Source organism: Oncorhynchus mykiss, chromosome 6, assembly GCF_013265735.2.
Source record: "Oncorhynchus mykiss isolate Arlee chromosome 6, USDA_OmykA_1.1, whole genome shotgun sequence".
Classification (NCBI taxonomy): Eukaryota; Metazoa; Chordata; class Actinopteri; order Salmoniformes; family Salmonidae; genus Oncorhynchus; species Oncorhynchus mykiss.
In genome coordinates, this window is record NC_048570.1 from 83,819,568 (window position 1) to 83,835,152 (window position 15,585).

Here is a 15,585-nt window from a genome sequence, read left to right on the forward strand (position 1 = left end):
GATGCAGCCAAGAGGCCCATGATCACTCTGGATGAACTGCAGAGATCTACAGCTGAGGTGGGAGACTCTGTCCATAGGACAACAATCAGTCGTATATTGCACAAATCTGGCCTTTATGGAAGAGTGGCAAGAAGAAAGCCATTTCTTAAAGATATCCATAAAAAGTGTAGTTTAAAGTTTGCCACAAGCCACCTGGGAGACACACCAAACATGTGGAAGAAGGTGCTCTGGTCAGATGAAACCAAAATTGAACTTTTTGGCAACAATGCAAAACGTTATGTTTGGCGTAAAAGCAACACAGCTCATCACCTTGAACACACCATCCCCACTGTCAAACATGGTGGTGGCAGCATCATGGTTTGGGCCTGCTTTTCTTCAGCAGGGACAGGGAAGATGGTTAAAATTGATGGGAAGATGGATGGAGCCAAATACAGGACCATTCTGGAAGAAAACCTGATGGAGTCTGCAAAAGACCTGAGACTGGGACGGAGATTTGTCTTCCAACAAGACAATGATCCAAAACATAAAGCAAAATCTACAATGGAATGGTTCAAAAATAAACATATCCAGGTGTTAGAATGGCCAAGTCAAAGTCCAGACCTGAATCCAATCGAGAATCTGTGGAAAGAACTGAAAACTGCTGTTCACAAATGCTCTCCATCCAACCTCACTGAGCTCGAGCTGTTTTGCAAGGAGGAATGGGAAAAAATTTCAGTCTCTCGATGTGCAAAACTGATAGAGACATACCCCAAGTGACTTACAGCTGTAATCGCAGCAAAAGGTGGCGCTACAAAGTATTAACTTAAGGGGGCTGAATAATTTTGCACGCCCAATTTTTCAGTTTTTGATTTGTTAAAAAAGTTTGAAATATCCAATAAATGTCGTTCCACTTCATGATTGTGTCCCACTTGTTGTTGATTCTTCACAAAAAAATACAGTTTTATATCTTTATGTTTGAAGCCTGAAATGTGGCAAAAGGTCGCAAAGTTCAAGGGGGCCGAATACTTTCGCAAGGCACTGTATTCTAAACAATTACCAGCAGAACAGAGTACTCTAACATTCCATCTGTCCATGGCCTTTGATTTCAAGTTCCTTCCAGCCCTGGCAGTTGCCCCAAAGACAGTTGGTTCAGACCAAGCAGCTGCAGAAATGGTTGGCTACAGATGGATCACAATGCATAAAACGGATTTTGGGAAACCCCTGGGTTAGAGGTCAGGGGTCAGGGAGTGTCTGCTGCCCAGCTTAGTAAGAGTCTTCCAAAAAAATGACCAAATACTAATATCAATCATCATAATGATATGCATGTATAATATAATATTGGTTTCAAAATTCCCTGGATGGAGGACAGGGATCAAGGAACCTACCGGAAGCCCAGGCGGTGGAAGTCTTTACTCCCCAGCTTGGTGAGGATCTTCCTGGCCGAGTCCTCTAGGTTGTTAGACCCCTCATCGTTGACCATCATGGCCAGAATCATCCCATTGTCTACCACATCTACATACTGGGCCAGGCGACGACTCTCTTCTTTACTGCGGTATGTGTCAAACCTGGGTAGTGGAGTGGGAGCGGGAGGTGAATGGTTAGTCTATCTCAGTGTTTCCCAATTCCGGTACCACGAATGGCACACATTTGTGTTGTGTCGGACAAAAACACCCGATTCAACTTGTCAAGGGCTTGATGATTAGTTGACAAGTAGCATCAGGTGTGCTTGTCCGGGTCCACAATATAAATATGTACTGTTGGCACTACTAGAGGAGCGGAGATGTGAAACACTGACCTATATCATAGCTACATAACAGAGCACGAAAAAAGACCTTCAATCACTCCAACAAACATCTTCCTCTGAAGGTTGATCTATGGTGGATCTTCTGATAAATATACCAACAAATATCAATGAATGAATTGCACACAGCGCCCAAAACAGTCCCATGGGAGCATACTGTAAGATCTTGAGGGTGAGGTCTCAATTTGGTTGTGTGAGGAAATTGAGGTCAATGGTAATTGATATCAAACCAATAGTAAATACATTTGTCAAATGGGGTTTTAATTTCTCCTGACGCAATACTCAAGACTTGCCTTCTCTTGGAAGCAAAGTTTGTTTTGTTTAATGGCTTTTTAATTATTGTTTACCAGTACTCTGACGGCATATTAAATGTTTTTCTAACTACAGTACATACTAAATGTTTTCTGACATTCTTTATTCAATCAGAGATGTTGAACGATGGGATAGGGAGAACATTATAAATCTATTAGATAGTTAATACCAACAGGAGTGTGTTTGCTATTCTCCCTATCTTCTAGTGTCATATTATAACTGTCACACCCTGATCTGTTTCACCTGTCTTTGTGTCTCCACCCCCTCTAGGTGTCACCTATCATCACCATTCTCTGTTTGTCTGTTGCCAGTTCGTCTTGTCTTGTCAGGTCTTAAAAGCATGTTTTTTCATCTTCCTGCTTTCTCAAGTTTCTGTTTCCTAGTTTCCCCGGTTCTGACCATTCTGCCTGCCCTGACCCCGAGCCTGCCTGACCCTGACCCCGAGCCTGCCTGCCGTTCTGTACCTGTCTGACTCTGACCCCGAGCCTGCCTGCCGTTCTGTACCTGCCTGCCCTGACCCCGAGCCTGCTTGCTGTTCTGTACCTGCCTGACTCTGACCCGATTACAGACCTCTGCCTGCCCTGACCCCGAGCCTGCTTGCTGTTCTGTACCTGTCTGACTCTGACCCGATTACAGACCTCTGCCTGCCCTGACCCCGAGCCTGCTTGCTGTTCTGTACCTGCCTGACTCTGACCCCGAGCCTGCCTGCCGTTCTGTACCTGCCTGCCCTGACCCCGAGCCTGCCGTTCTGTACCTGCCTGACCCTGACCCCGAGCCTGCCTGCCGTTCTGTACCTGTCTGACTCTGACCCGATTATGAACCTCTGCCTGCCCAGAACGAGCCTGCCTGCCGTTCTGTACCTGCCTGACTCTGACCCCGAGCCTGCCTGCCGTTCTGTACCTGCCTGACCCTGACCCGATTACGAACCTCTGCCTGCCCTGACCCCGAGCCTGCCTGCCGTTCTGTACCTGCCTGACCCTGCCCGATTACGAACCTCTGCCTGCCCTGACCCCGAGCCTGCCTGCCGTTCTGTACCTGCCTGACTCTGCCCTGGATTACAGACCTCTGCCTGCCACGACCCCGAGCCTGCTTGCTGTTCTGTACCTTATTGACTCTGCCCTGGATTACAGACCTCTGCCTGCCCAGACCGAGCCTGCCTGCCGTTCTGTACCTGCCTGACTCTGACTCGATTACAAACCTCTGACTGCCCAGACCGAGCCTGCCTGCTGTTCTGTACCTGCCTGACTCTGACCCGATTACGAACCTCTGCCTGCCCTGACCCCGAGCCTGCTTGCTGTTCTGTACCTTATTGACTCTGCCCTGGATTACAGACCTCTGCCTGCCCTTGACCAGTCTTCTGCCGGCCCTCTGTTTGGGTCAATAAACATCTGTGATTCTAGCTGTCTGCATCTGGGTCTTATCCTGAGTTCTGATAATAACAATATCTGTCATGACTTAAAGATAGAATCTGCATTAGGGGAAACCGCTCCGCATTTTGGTGTCCGCTGTCCGCCCCAGCACTTTTGTTAAAATTATTTTAGTGGACTAAACGGAGGTGAGGGGTGTGTTGAGCAGTGGGTTGAGTGGTCAAAACACAGCAGTACATATTGTGCTGTTCGCTTCCCCCTGCCATGATGTCAGAGTGTTGTCTGCAGTAACTTCTTTGATGTAATATTCCAAACGGACAAGGCAGTTTCACTATGAAGGATTCCAGATTTAAAGAGACAACCAATTCCTCCAGTGTTGTTTTTTTAAAAACATGTTTGCTTATCACAACCGTTTTGTTACAACAGGGGTGTTGAAGTCATTTATTTTCAGTGATTGTTAGCAGGCTAATGTTGCTACTATTAAACAAAGTTAAATAGAGTTTAGATGTAAAAAAAAACAGTAAAGGTGAAAGGGTTACAAAATTCCAGTAACTTTCCAGAAGTCCCCAGGTTTTCCAGAAGTCCTGAGGTTTTCCAGAAGTCCCGAGGTTTTCCAGAAGTCCCCAGGTTTTCCAGAAGTCCACAGGTTTTCCAGAACTCCCCAGGTTTTCCAGAACTCCCCAGGTTTTCCAGAACTCCCCAGGTTTTCCAGAACTCCCCAGTAACTTTCCAGAAGTCCCCAGGTTTTCCAGATATCCCAGTTGGAAGATTTTTGGAATAAGACGGTAATACGCAGGACATCCTTCCAACCATAATTTCTGGAATAAGACGGTAATACGCAGGACATCCTTCCAACCAACATTTCTGGAATAAGACGGTAATACGCAGGACATCCTTCCAACCAACATTTCTGGAATAAGACGGTAATACGCAGGACATCCTTCCAACCAACATTTCTGGAATAAGACATTAATACGCAGGACATCCTTCCAACCAACATTTCTGGAATAAGACATTAATACGCAGGACATCCTTCCAACCAACATTTCTGGAATAAGACATTAATACGCAGGACATCCTTCCAACCAACATTTCTGGAATAAAACGGTAATACACAGGACATCCTTCCAACCAACATTTCTGCAATAAGACGGTAACACGCAGGACATCCTTCCAACCAACATTTCTGGAATAAGACATTAATACGCAGGACATCCTTCCAACCAACATTTCTGGAATAAGACATTAATACGCAGGACATCCTTCCAACCAACATTTCTGGAATAAGACATTAATACGCAGGACATCCTTCCAACCATCATTTCTGGAATAAAACGGTAATACACAGGACATCCTTCCAACCAACATTTCTGGAATAAGACGGTAACACGCAGGACATCCTTCCAACCAACATTTCTGGAATAAGACGGTAACACGCAGGACATCCTTCCAACCAACATTTCTGGAATAAGACGGTAATACGCAGGACATCCTTCCAACCAACATTTCTGGAATAAGACGGTAACACGCAGGACATCCTTCCAACCAACATTTCTGGAATAAGACGGTAATACGCAGGACATCCTTCCAACCAACATTTCTGGAATAAGACGGTAACACGCAGGACATCCTTCCAACCATCATTTCTGGAATAAGACGGTAATACGCAGGACATCCTTCCAACCAACATTTCTGGAATAAGACGGTAACACGCAGGACATCCTTCCAACCAACATTTCTGGAATAAGACGGTAATACGCAGGACATCCTTCCAACCAACATTTCCGGAAAACCTGGGAACTTTTGAAAAATGTACCAGAATTGTGCAAGCCTTAATGTGAAATAAAAACATGACAACATATAAAATACCTATCATTGTGGAGCACTTCTCCAGTCTTGGGGTCGATGACGTGAACTATGATCCCCCGGTTGCCCCAGCCCCTCTCGAACAGGTAGCTGTTGTCCTCGCTCTCCCCTGGGTGCAGGGTCTTGTTGAGGAAGGTCCACGACAGCTTCTTCTCCCCATGGATCTCCAGTGTCCCTCCTGTCCCCACACCAATGTACTTACGGCCAAAGTAACTGTGCTCTGTGTCTGTGTCGTCAGACCTGGAGAAGAGTCAATGATTGATCAACCAATTAATAAAGAATATGGGCTAGAGGGTTACACAATAGGGGATAAGGGGATATAGGCTAGAATATACTAGATAAAGACTAAAGACTAGGATATAGAGACTAGGGGCTAGGAGATAGAGGCTAGGAAATAGAGGCTAAGAGACAGAGGCTAGGAGATATAGGCTAGGGTCTAATAGATAGAGACTAGGGCCTAATAGATAGAGACTAGGGGCTAATAGATAGAGGTGAGGAGATAGAGGCTAGGGGCTAATAGGTAGAGGCTAGGGGCTAGGAGATAGAGGCTAGGAGATAGAGGCTAGGGGCTAATAGATAGGGGCTAGGGGCTAGGAGATAGAGGTGAGAAGATAGAGGCTAGGGGCTAATAGATAGAGGCTAAGGGCTAGAAGATAGAGGCGAGGGGCTAGGAGATAGAGACTAGGAGATAGAGGCTAGGGGCTAATAGACAGAGTCTAGGGGCTGGTGACAGAGGCTATGAGATACAGGCTAGAGGCTAAGAGATAGAAGTGAGGAGATAGAGACTAGGGGCTAGGAGATAAGGGCTAAGAGAATAGAGGCTAGACGATAGAGGGTAGGAGCTATGACAAAGAGGCTTGAGGCTAGGAGAAAGAGGATAGAGTCTAGAGGCTACCAAATAGGTTGAGGGCTGAAGGCTATGAGATCTGGTCTGGGTTCAAAACCCACCTTCCAAATAAGGAGATGGTAAGGTTGCCCTTATACGGGCAGTCAGGACTTCCTATGTGCAGCTGTCCTCTGTTGCCGATCAGAATGTGTTTGGTACGCAGTAGGATGGGACGATACGAGTCTGCTATTACTAACTTTCCTAGAGAGAGCAATAGAGAGAGAGGGAGAGAGAGAGGGAGGGAGAGAGCGAGAGCAAGAGCGAGAGAGCGAGATCTTTACTGGTGAGATCTCCTGACAGGTATTTCATGCCCTAAGGCCTGACACATCACATCTCTCTTCCTTTTATGGCACTGAGCTGTGGCTCACACAAACACAGACAGACATAGACACAGACACACACACAGACACAGACACAGACACAGACACAGACACAGACACAGGGGGGGAAACTCAATAACCCTTTATGAGGGCTGCATTTCACGATAACGTCCATCTGACAGAGGTTATGTAGTCCTGTAGAGAAGTGGATGAGAGATGGGGACTTTGATTTGACTGTGAGTTAGTGGTTACCTGGACACATAGTATCAGGTTCCTAACTCACACATACACATGTAACCAGTGTGAAATGGCTACACTGTTACATTGATGATGTTGACTCAGATCACTGGTTGCTGTGGAGAAGGAGAAGGTCAGAGGGGGTGAGTGTAAACCATGTGAAATGGCTAGCTAGTTTGCGGTGTACACTAGCGGCATTTCAATCGGTGACGTAACTCGCTCTGAGACCTTGAAGTAGTGGTTTCCTTTGTTCTGCAAGGGCCCCGCGATAGGTAACAATGGAGCGATAGGTAACAATGGAGCGATAGGTAACAATGGAGCGATAGGTAACAATGGAGCAATAGGTAACAATGGAGCGATAGGTAACAATGCTTCGAGGGTGACTGTTGCCGATGTGTGCAGAGAATCCCTGGTTGAGCCCAGTTTGGGAAGGATGCAAGACTGTCACACACACACAATTGATGGATAAAGTAAATTCGGGTGACAGTTTAACAATATGATTGCAGACACACACACACAGACGTACCTCCGTTGAGGATCTCTATGGAGTGGACAGTAGCTGAAGAGGTGAGGATGACCTTTCTGCCATAGCCAATGGTAACATGGTGGGCTTCACTGTGGCCGGGGGTCCATGGCTGCAGGCCGGGCTCCCTGTCTGGACACACTGTTGGATCGACCAATAGGGTTAACGTCATGACACACACAGATCTCACTGATCACTGAAGTTCTGATCTGGCCCATAGTTTCCAACAACAAACACTATGCCAACATCCTATAATTCATTCATCAGTCAATGTCATTGATTGGACGGACACCAAACGGGCCGGCCAACCAGATTTTCCCCTGGGCTAATACAGATGAATTAATAGGCTCCAATCGACTGGTTTTCTCCATGAAAGAACCCAGCTGAGAAACCATCGGACACAGCAGTTTGAGAGTTAGGTCTTGAAACTAGATCTGTCTGGGCTTTAGCCAAATCCTTTGTCATTCTCATGTCATGTCTGACTCAAGGAGTTGGCTAAAGAACTAGCTGTTATTGCAACAATGGGTTAGACAGCTAGTAGTATAGCTCTGGGGATGCTGGAGGTTCAGAGAGAGAGAAAGAACAGTTCAGAGAGAGAGAGAGAGAAAGAGAGAGAGAGAGAGAGAGAGAGAGAGAGAGAGAGAGAGAGAGAGAGAGGAACAGAGAGGAACAGATAGGTACAGATAGGAGAGAGAAAAATCGAGAAAGAAAAAGATAGACAAAGAGAGAAAAAGAGAGAATGAGAGACATTTGAAATGTATTTATTATTTTGGCACTTTTGTGATTGTAGTGTTTACTGTTAATTTTGATTGTTTATTTCACTTTTGTTTATTATCTACAGTACTTCACTTGCTTTGGCAATGTTAACATATGTTTCCCATGCCAAAAAAGCCTTTGAAACTGAGAGAGAGCGAGAGTGCGAGAGAGCAAGAGTGTGAGAGCGAGAGAGCGAGCGAGCGAGAGAGAGAGAGAGAGAGAGAGAGAGTGTGTAAAGGGAAGTATCTGGGGTCCACCAATAGGTTCAGAGTTCCTACTTCCTCTGTTCTCTGTGTGATCATGATGTGAAGGACAGTGGTCTGGCGATCTGCAACAGGCGTTGCACTACACTGGGCAATGACATCTGCACACACACATTCACACAGTATGCCACATAAACAAACTCAAATAAAACATGAACACAGGCAAAAACACAAACTTACAGAAACCCTGAAGCCCAAGGCAAACAATAACAAGAGAAAAAGTAGACACTTGGAATTATCTCGTCCGAACAACTTGGTAACTTGTTTGAACGACTTAAGCTCAAATGAAATGGGAAGCATTTTTTTAAAGCTCGTGAACGAGCCTGCTCATGCTGAAAATAGAATGCATATGAGTGAATGAAAGAAGACAGGCCGCGAGTGTCAACGGTGTCCAAATCAATCAAATTGTATTGGTTACATACACGTGTTTAGCAGATGTTATTCAGCTGCAGCAAAATGCTTGTGTTTCTAGCTCTGACAGTGCAGTAATGTCTAACCAGTAATATCTAACGTTTTCACAACATATACTGTACCCAATACACACACATCTAAGTAGGAATGAATTAAGAATATATACATATGGATGAGCAATGTCAGAGCGGCATGTACTAAGATACAGTAGAATAGTATAGAATACAGTATATACATATGAGATGAGTAAGCCAGATATGTAAACATTATTAAAGTGACTAAGATACAGTAGAATAGTATAGAATACAGTATATACATATGAGATGAGTAATGCCAGATTTGTAAACATTATTAAGTGACTAAGATACAGTAGAATAGTATAGAATACAGTAAATACATATGAGATGAGTAATGCCAGATATGTAAACATTATTAAGTGACTAAGATACAGTAGAATAGTATAGAATACAGTATATACATATGAGATGAGTAATGCCAGATATGTAAACATTATTAAGTGACTAAGATACAGTAGAATAGTATAGAATACAGTATATACATATGAGATGAGTAATGCCAGATATGTAAACATTATTAAGTGACTAAGATACAGTAGAATAGTATAGAATACAGTATATACATATGAGATGAGTAATGCCAGATATGTAAACATTTTTAAGTGACTAAGATACAGTAGAATAGTATAGAATACAGTATATACATATGAGATGAGTAATGCCAGATATGTAAACATTTTTAAGTGACTAAGATACAGTAGAATGGTATAGAATACAGTATATACATATGAGATGAGTAATGCCAGATATGTAAACATTTTTAAGTGACTAAGATACAGTAGAATAGTGTAGAATACAGTATATACATATGAGATGAGTAATGCCAGATATGTAAACATTTTTAAGTGACTAAGATACAGTAGAATAGTATAGAATACAGTATATACATATGAGATGAGTAATGCCAGATATGTAAACATTTTTAAGTGACTAAGATACAGTAGAATGGTATAGAATACAGTATATACATATGAGATGAGTAATGCCAGATATGTAAACATTTTTAAGTGACTAAGATACAGTAGAATAGTATAGAATACAGTATATAGATATGAGATGAGTAATGAAAGATAGGTAAACATTATTAAGTGACTAAGATACAGTAGAATGGTATAGAATACAGTATATACATATGGATGAGCAATGCCAGATATGTAAACATTATTAAGTGACTAAGATACAGTAGAATAGTATAGAATACAGTATATACATATGAGATGAGTAATGCCAGATATGTAAACATTTTTAAGTGACTAAGATACAGTAGAATAGTATAGAATACAGTATATACATATGAGATGAGTAATGCCAGATATGTAAACATTTTTAAGTGACTAAGATACAGTAGAATAGTATAGAATACAGTATATACATATGAGATGACTAATGCCAGATATGTAAACATTTTTAAGTGACTAAGATACAGTAGAATAGTATAGAATACTGTATATACATATGAGATGAGAAATGCCAGATATGTAAATATTATCAAACAAGTATGACGTCATAGCGCTTCAAATTAGAATGTAATTAGAAATTAGAATTCTAATTCAAATTAGAATTTTACCAGCAATGATGGTAAAATGAGCAGGTAAATTACATTTGTAGAAAAGGAATTAAAAGGTATTGTTTTGATCTTCCCTACGCTAAGTAGACTAAAGATGTAGTTTCAAATGGATTGGGTTTATCACACATTATTCATATACACATTGACACAACAAACATATACCCACATATGTCCTCTATCCACAACTCTCCCATCATTAACCACAGATTATTTCCTGAGCATTCAGAGTGAACGGATAATAATATAATTCCCAAGGAAGCGAGGCCAAGTCTCGGCGTGCCTGGCAGCGGACCTGTGGAAACGCTGACCTCACCGCTTTTCAGACTGTTTCATCAAAAACCACAGTGTACCCTGACTGAACTCTGTCTCAAATGACACACAGACAGACACACACACACACACACACACACAGACAGACACACACACAGACAGCCACACACACACACACACACACACACACACAGCCACACACACACACACAAACAGCCACACATATACGCACACACACACACACACAGACAGCCACATACACACACAAACAGCCACACATATACGCACACACACAGAGACAGCCACATACACACACACACACAGACAGCCACACTCACAGCCACACTCACACACACACAGCCACACACACACATGCAGCCACCCACACATGCAGCCACACACACACACACACACAGACATACACACACACACACACAGCCACATACACACACACACACACACACACACACACACACACACACACACACACACACACACAAAGACAGCCACGTACACACACACACACAGCCACATACACACACACACACACACAGCCACACACACACACACACACACACACACACACACAGACAGCCACACACACACACACACACACAGACCGCCACACACACAGACAGCCACATACACACACACACACAGCCACATACACAAGTGCACTGCTTTTGAGCGGAGCCACATAGGGACAGCCACATAAATCTCTGGTCAAACATAGGACTTTATATTTAGGAGGTTTCGAAAGCCAGGAACGATTTAGAAACTGAAACAACACCTCCAGGACCTTCAAATGGACTGGATGCAAGTTTTCAATAGGAAATTATGTGTGTGTGTGTGTGTGTGTGTGTGTGTGTGTGTGTGTGTGTGTGTGTGTGTGTGTGTGTGTGTGTGTGTGTGTGTGTGTGAGTGTGTTAGGGTTATCACGATACCAGTATCAAGATACAATTATACTTGATTTTCCATGGCCAAACATGAAAACACAAAGCACTTGTAAAATATTGTGTGTTATAGCTTGGAAAATAAACAAATGTGGCTCTGGATGACAACATAAACTGAAGTGCTTGTGCTTGTGTCGGATGACAACATGAAGTTTATTTCCAATTAGGACGGTTTCAGTCAAGAGTGGGCTCCCGAGTGGTGCATACTGTAAACAACAACACCCCACAAAGCATAGTGTAAACAACAACACCCCACAAAGCATAGTGTAAACAACAACACTCCACAAAGCATAGTGTAAACAACAACACCCCACAAAGCACACTGTAAACAACAACACCCCACAAAGCATAGTGTAAACAACAACACTCCACAAAGCATAGTGTAAACAACAACACCCCACAAAGCATAGTGTAAACAACAACACCCCACAAAGCATAGTGTAAATAACAACTAAACACCCCACAAAGCATAGTGTAAACAACTACAAAACAACACCCCACAAAGCATACTGTAAACAACAACAAAACAACACCCCACAAAGCATACTGTAAACAACAACACCCCACAAAGCATACTGTAAACAACAACAACACCCCACAAAGCATACTGTAAACAACAACAAAACAACACCCCACAAAGCATACTGTAAACAACAACACCCCACAAAGCATACTGTAAACAACTACAAAACAACACCCCACAAAGCATAGTGTAAACAGCAACAAAACAACACCCCACAAAGCATACTGTAAACAACAACAAAACAACACGCCACAAAGCATAGTGTAAACAACAACAAAACAACACGCCACAAAGCATACTGTAAACAACAACACCCCACAAAGCATAGTGTAAACAACAACACCCCACAAAGCATAGTGTAAACAACAACACCCCACAAAGCATACTGTAAACAACAACACCCCCCAAAGCATAGTGTAAACAACTACAAAACAACACCCCACAAAGCATACTGTAAACAACAACAAAACAACACCCCACAAAGCATACTGTAAACAACAACAACACCCCACAAAGCATAGTGTAAACAACAACAAAACAACACCCCACAAAGCATACTGTAAACAACAACAAAACAACACCCCACAAAGCATACTGTAAACAACAACACCCCACAAAGCATACTGTAAACAACAACAACACCCCACAAAGCATAGTGTAAACAGTAACACCCCACAAAGCATACTGTAAACAACAACAAAACAACACCCCACAAAGCATACTGTAAACAACAACACCCCACAAAGCATACTGTAAACAACTACAAAACAACACCCCACAAAGCATAGTGTAAACAGCAACAAAACAACACCCCACAAAGCATACTGTAAACAACAACAAAACAACACGTCACAAAGCATACTGTAAACAGCAACAAAACAACACCCCACAAAGCATAGTGTAAACAACTACAAAACAACACCCCAAAGCATACTGTAAACAACAACAAAACAACACCCCACAAAGCATAGTGTAAACAACTACAAAACAACACCCCAAAGCATACTGTAAACAACAACAAAACAACACGCCACAAAGCATAGTGTAAACAACAACAAAACAACACGCCACAAAGCATACTGTAAACAACAACAAAACAACACCCCACAAAGCATAGTGTAAACAACAACAAAACAACACCCCACAAAGCATACTGTAAACAACAACAAAACAACACCCCACAAAGCATAGTGTAAACAACTACAAAACAACACCCCAAAGCATACTGTAAACAACAACAAAACAACACGCCACAAAGCATAGTGTAAACAACAACAAAACAACACCCCACAAAGCATACTGTAAACAACAACACCCCACAAAGCATAGTGTAAACAACAACACTCCACAAAGCATAGTGTAAACAACAACACCCCACAAAGCACACTGTAAACAACAACACCCCACAAAGCATAGTGTAAACAACAACACCCCAAAGCACACTGTAAACAACAACAAAACAACATTCCACAAAGCATACTGTAAACAGCAACAAAACAACACCCCACAAAGCATACTGTAAACAACAACAAAACAACATTCCACAAAGCATACTGTAAACAACAACAAAACAACATCCCAGAAAGCATACTGTAGCTATTGTCTATTTCTGCCCTCAACCACTCGCTCTCATTCTGTGAATCCCTATGGAAAGGCAGATGAGATGATGCTTTGAAGAAGTTGTCCTTAGGCAGATATCTAGGATCAGCTTTTCCTCCACGGAGCTTAACCCTAACCATTATGGGGAATATGCTAAACTGAGCTTAGATCAGTGTCTAAGGGGGATCTTCATTTTACTCCATTGGGCTCTACCAGTGGGTAGCAGAGGGTGTTAATAAACAACATCATACATTAATTATAAATATGTATATTATTTTGACAGTAAGTTTGACAATAGCACTGTTTAAAGTCTTTGTCATTATGTTGGAACTTCATGCTGTGTTTTAAGAGCACACTAACACAGAAAGGCATGATGTCGTGTGTGTGTGTGTGTGTGTGTGTGTGTGTGTGTGTGTGTGTGTGTGTGTGTGTGTGTGTGTGTGTGTGTGTGTGTGTGTGTGTGTGTGTGTGTGTGTGTGCATGCATGCGTATTTACAACTGACAAAAACAGCAGCATAAACACATGCCTCCCTCCTACTGCTCACGTCATTTCCGGTCACAACTTGCAGACTTGTCTTTGAGTTGCTGTGCGTTTTGTTTTACCCAACCTGTTTTGCTACCTGACAAATTTACGGTTTTTACTTTTTAATTACCGTTTATATATATATATTTTTTTTCCTCAACTTTTTCACTCCGGACTCTTTATCTGGACACGATTCGTCAGGACCTCCAACAGCCGAAGCTAAGTAACAACAACATGATGCCTTCTAATTGCAGTCGCTGTACTCGCCTTATGGCGAGGATAGCTGTGCTACAAGCCCAGCTTCAGACGCAATCGTTAGGCAAGGGTCATTTCAGTGTAGGAAAGGATGAAACCGCGTCTGTGCCACCAGTAAGTACAGATAGTAGTATAAATCCCCTGGCACAGTCCCCGCAGCCGGACAACTTTCTCACGGTTTCTGGAAGGAAATGCTGTAGGAACGCTCAACCGGTGTCGCTCATTCAGCCGACAGAAACTTTCAACCGGTTTTCCCCATTAAGCAGCGGGTCGGAGTCAGAGGCCGAGTCTTCTCTGGTCTCTACTCCTCCCGTTACCGGGTCTGAGACGCCGAAGCTTCCCACCATTAGCTCAGACAAATTGAAAACTCTAGTCATTGGCGACTCCATTACCCGCAGTATTAGACTTAAAACGAATCATCCAGCGATCATACACTGTTTACCAGGGGGTAGGGCTACCGACGTTAAGGCTAATCTGAAGATGGTGCTGGCTAAAGCTAAAACTGGCAAGTGTAGAGAGTATAGAGATATTGTTATCCACGTCGGCACCAACGATGTTAGGATGAAACAGTCAGAGATCATCAAGCGCAACATAGCTTCTGCGTGTAAATCAGCTAGAAAGATGTGTCGGCATCGAGTAATTGTCTCTGGCCCCCTCCCAGTTAGGGGGAGTGATGAGCTCTACAGCAGTCTCACAACTCAATCGCTGGTTGAAAACTGTTTTCTGCCCCTCCCAAAAGATAGAATTTGTAGATAATTGGCCCTCTTTCTGGGACTCACCCACAAACAGGACCAAGCCTGACCTGCTGAGGAGTGACGGACTCCATCCTAGCTGGAGGGGTGCTCTCATTTTATCTACCAACATAGACAGGGCTCTAACTCCTCTAGCTCCACAATGAAATAGGGTGCAGGCCAGGCAGCAGACTGTTAACCAGCCTGCCAGCATAGTGGAGTCTGCCACTAGCACAGTCAGTGTAGTCAGCTCAGCTATCACCATTGAGACCGTGTCTGTGCCTCGACCTAGGTTGGGCAAAACTAAACATGGCGGTGTTCGCCTTAGCAATCTCATTAGGATAAAGACCACCTCCATTCCTGTCA

The 15,585-nt window shown here is 43.2% G+C and overlaps 1 protein-coding gene across 3 annotated transcripts in view; it reads right to left on the reverse strand.

Annotated features, from left to right (window-relative positions):
- The window catches only part of LOC118964944 (cell migration-inducing and hyaluronan-binding protein-like), a 155,778-nt gene that overhangs the window by 63,345 nt on the left and 76,848 nt on the right, over positions 1-15,585 (reverse strand). For all 3 annotated transcript variants that reach the window (XM_036981212.1, XM_036981214.1, XM_036981215.1), the window contains 4 exons: positions 7,295-7,432; positions 6,274-6,412; positions 5,329-5,565; positions 1,365-1,544 (listed from right to left, as the gene is read on the reverse strand). In XM_036981212.1, coding sequence (XP_036837107.1) covers positions 1,365-1,544; positions 5,329-5,565; positions 6,274-6,412; positions 7,295-7,432 — 694 coding nt within the window. The remainder of the gene's footprint in view (positions 1-1,364; positions 1,545-5,328; positions 5,566-6,273; positions 6,413-7,294; positions 7,433-15,585) is intronic.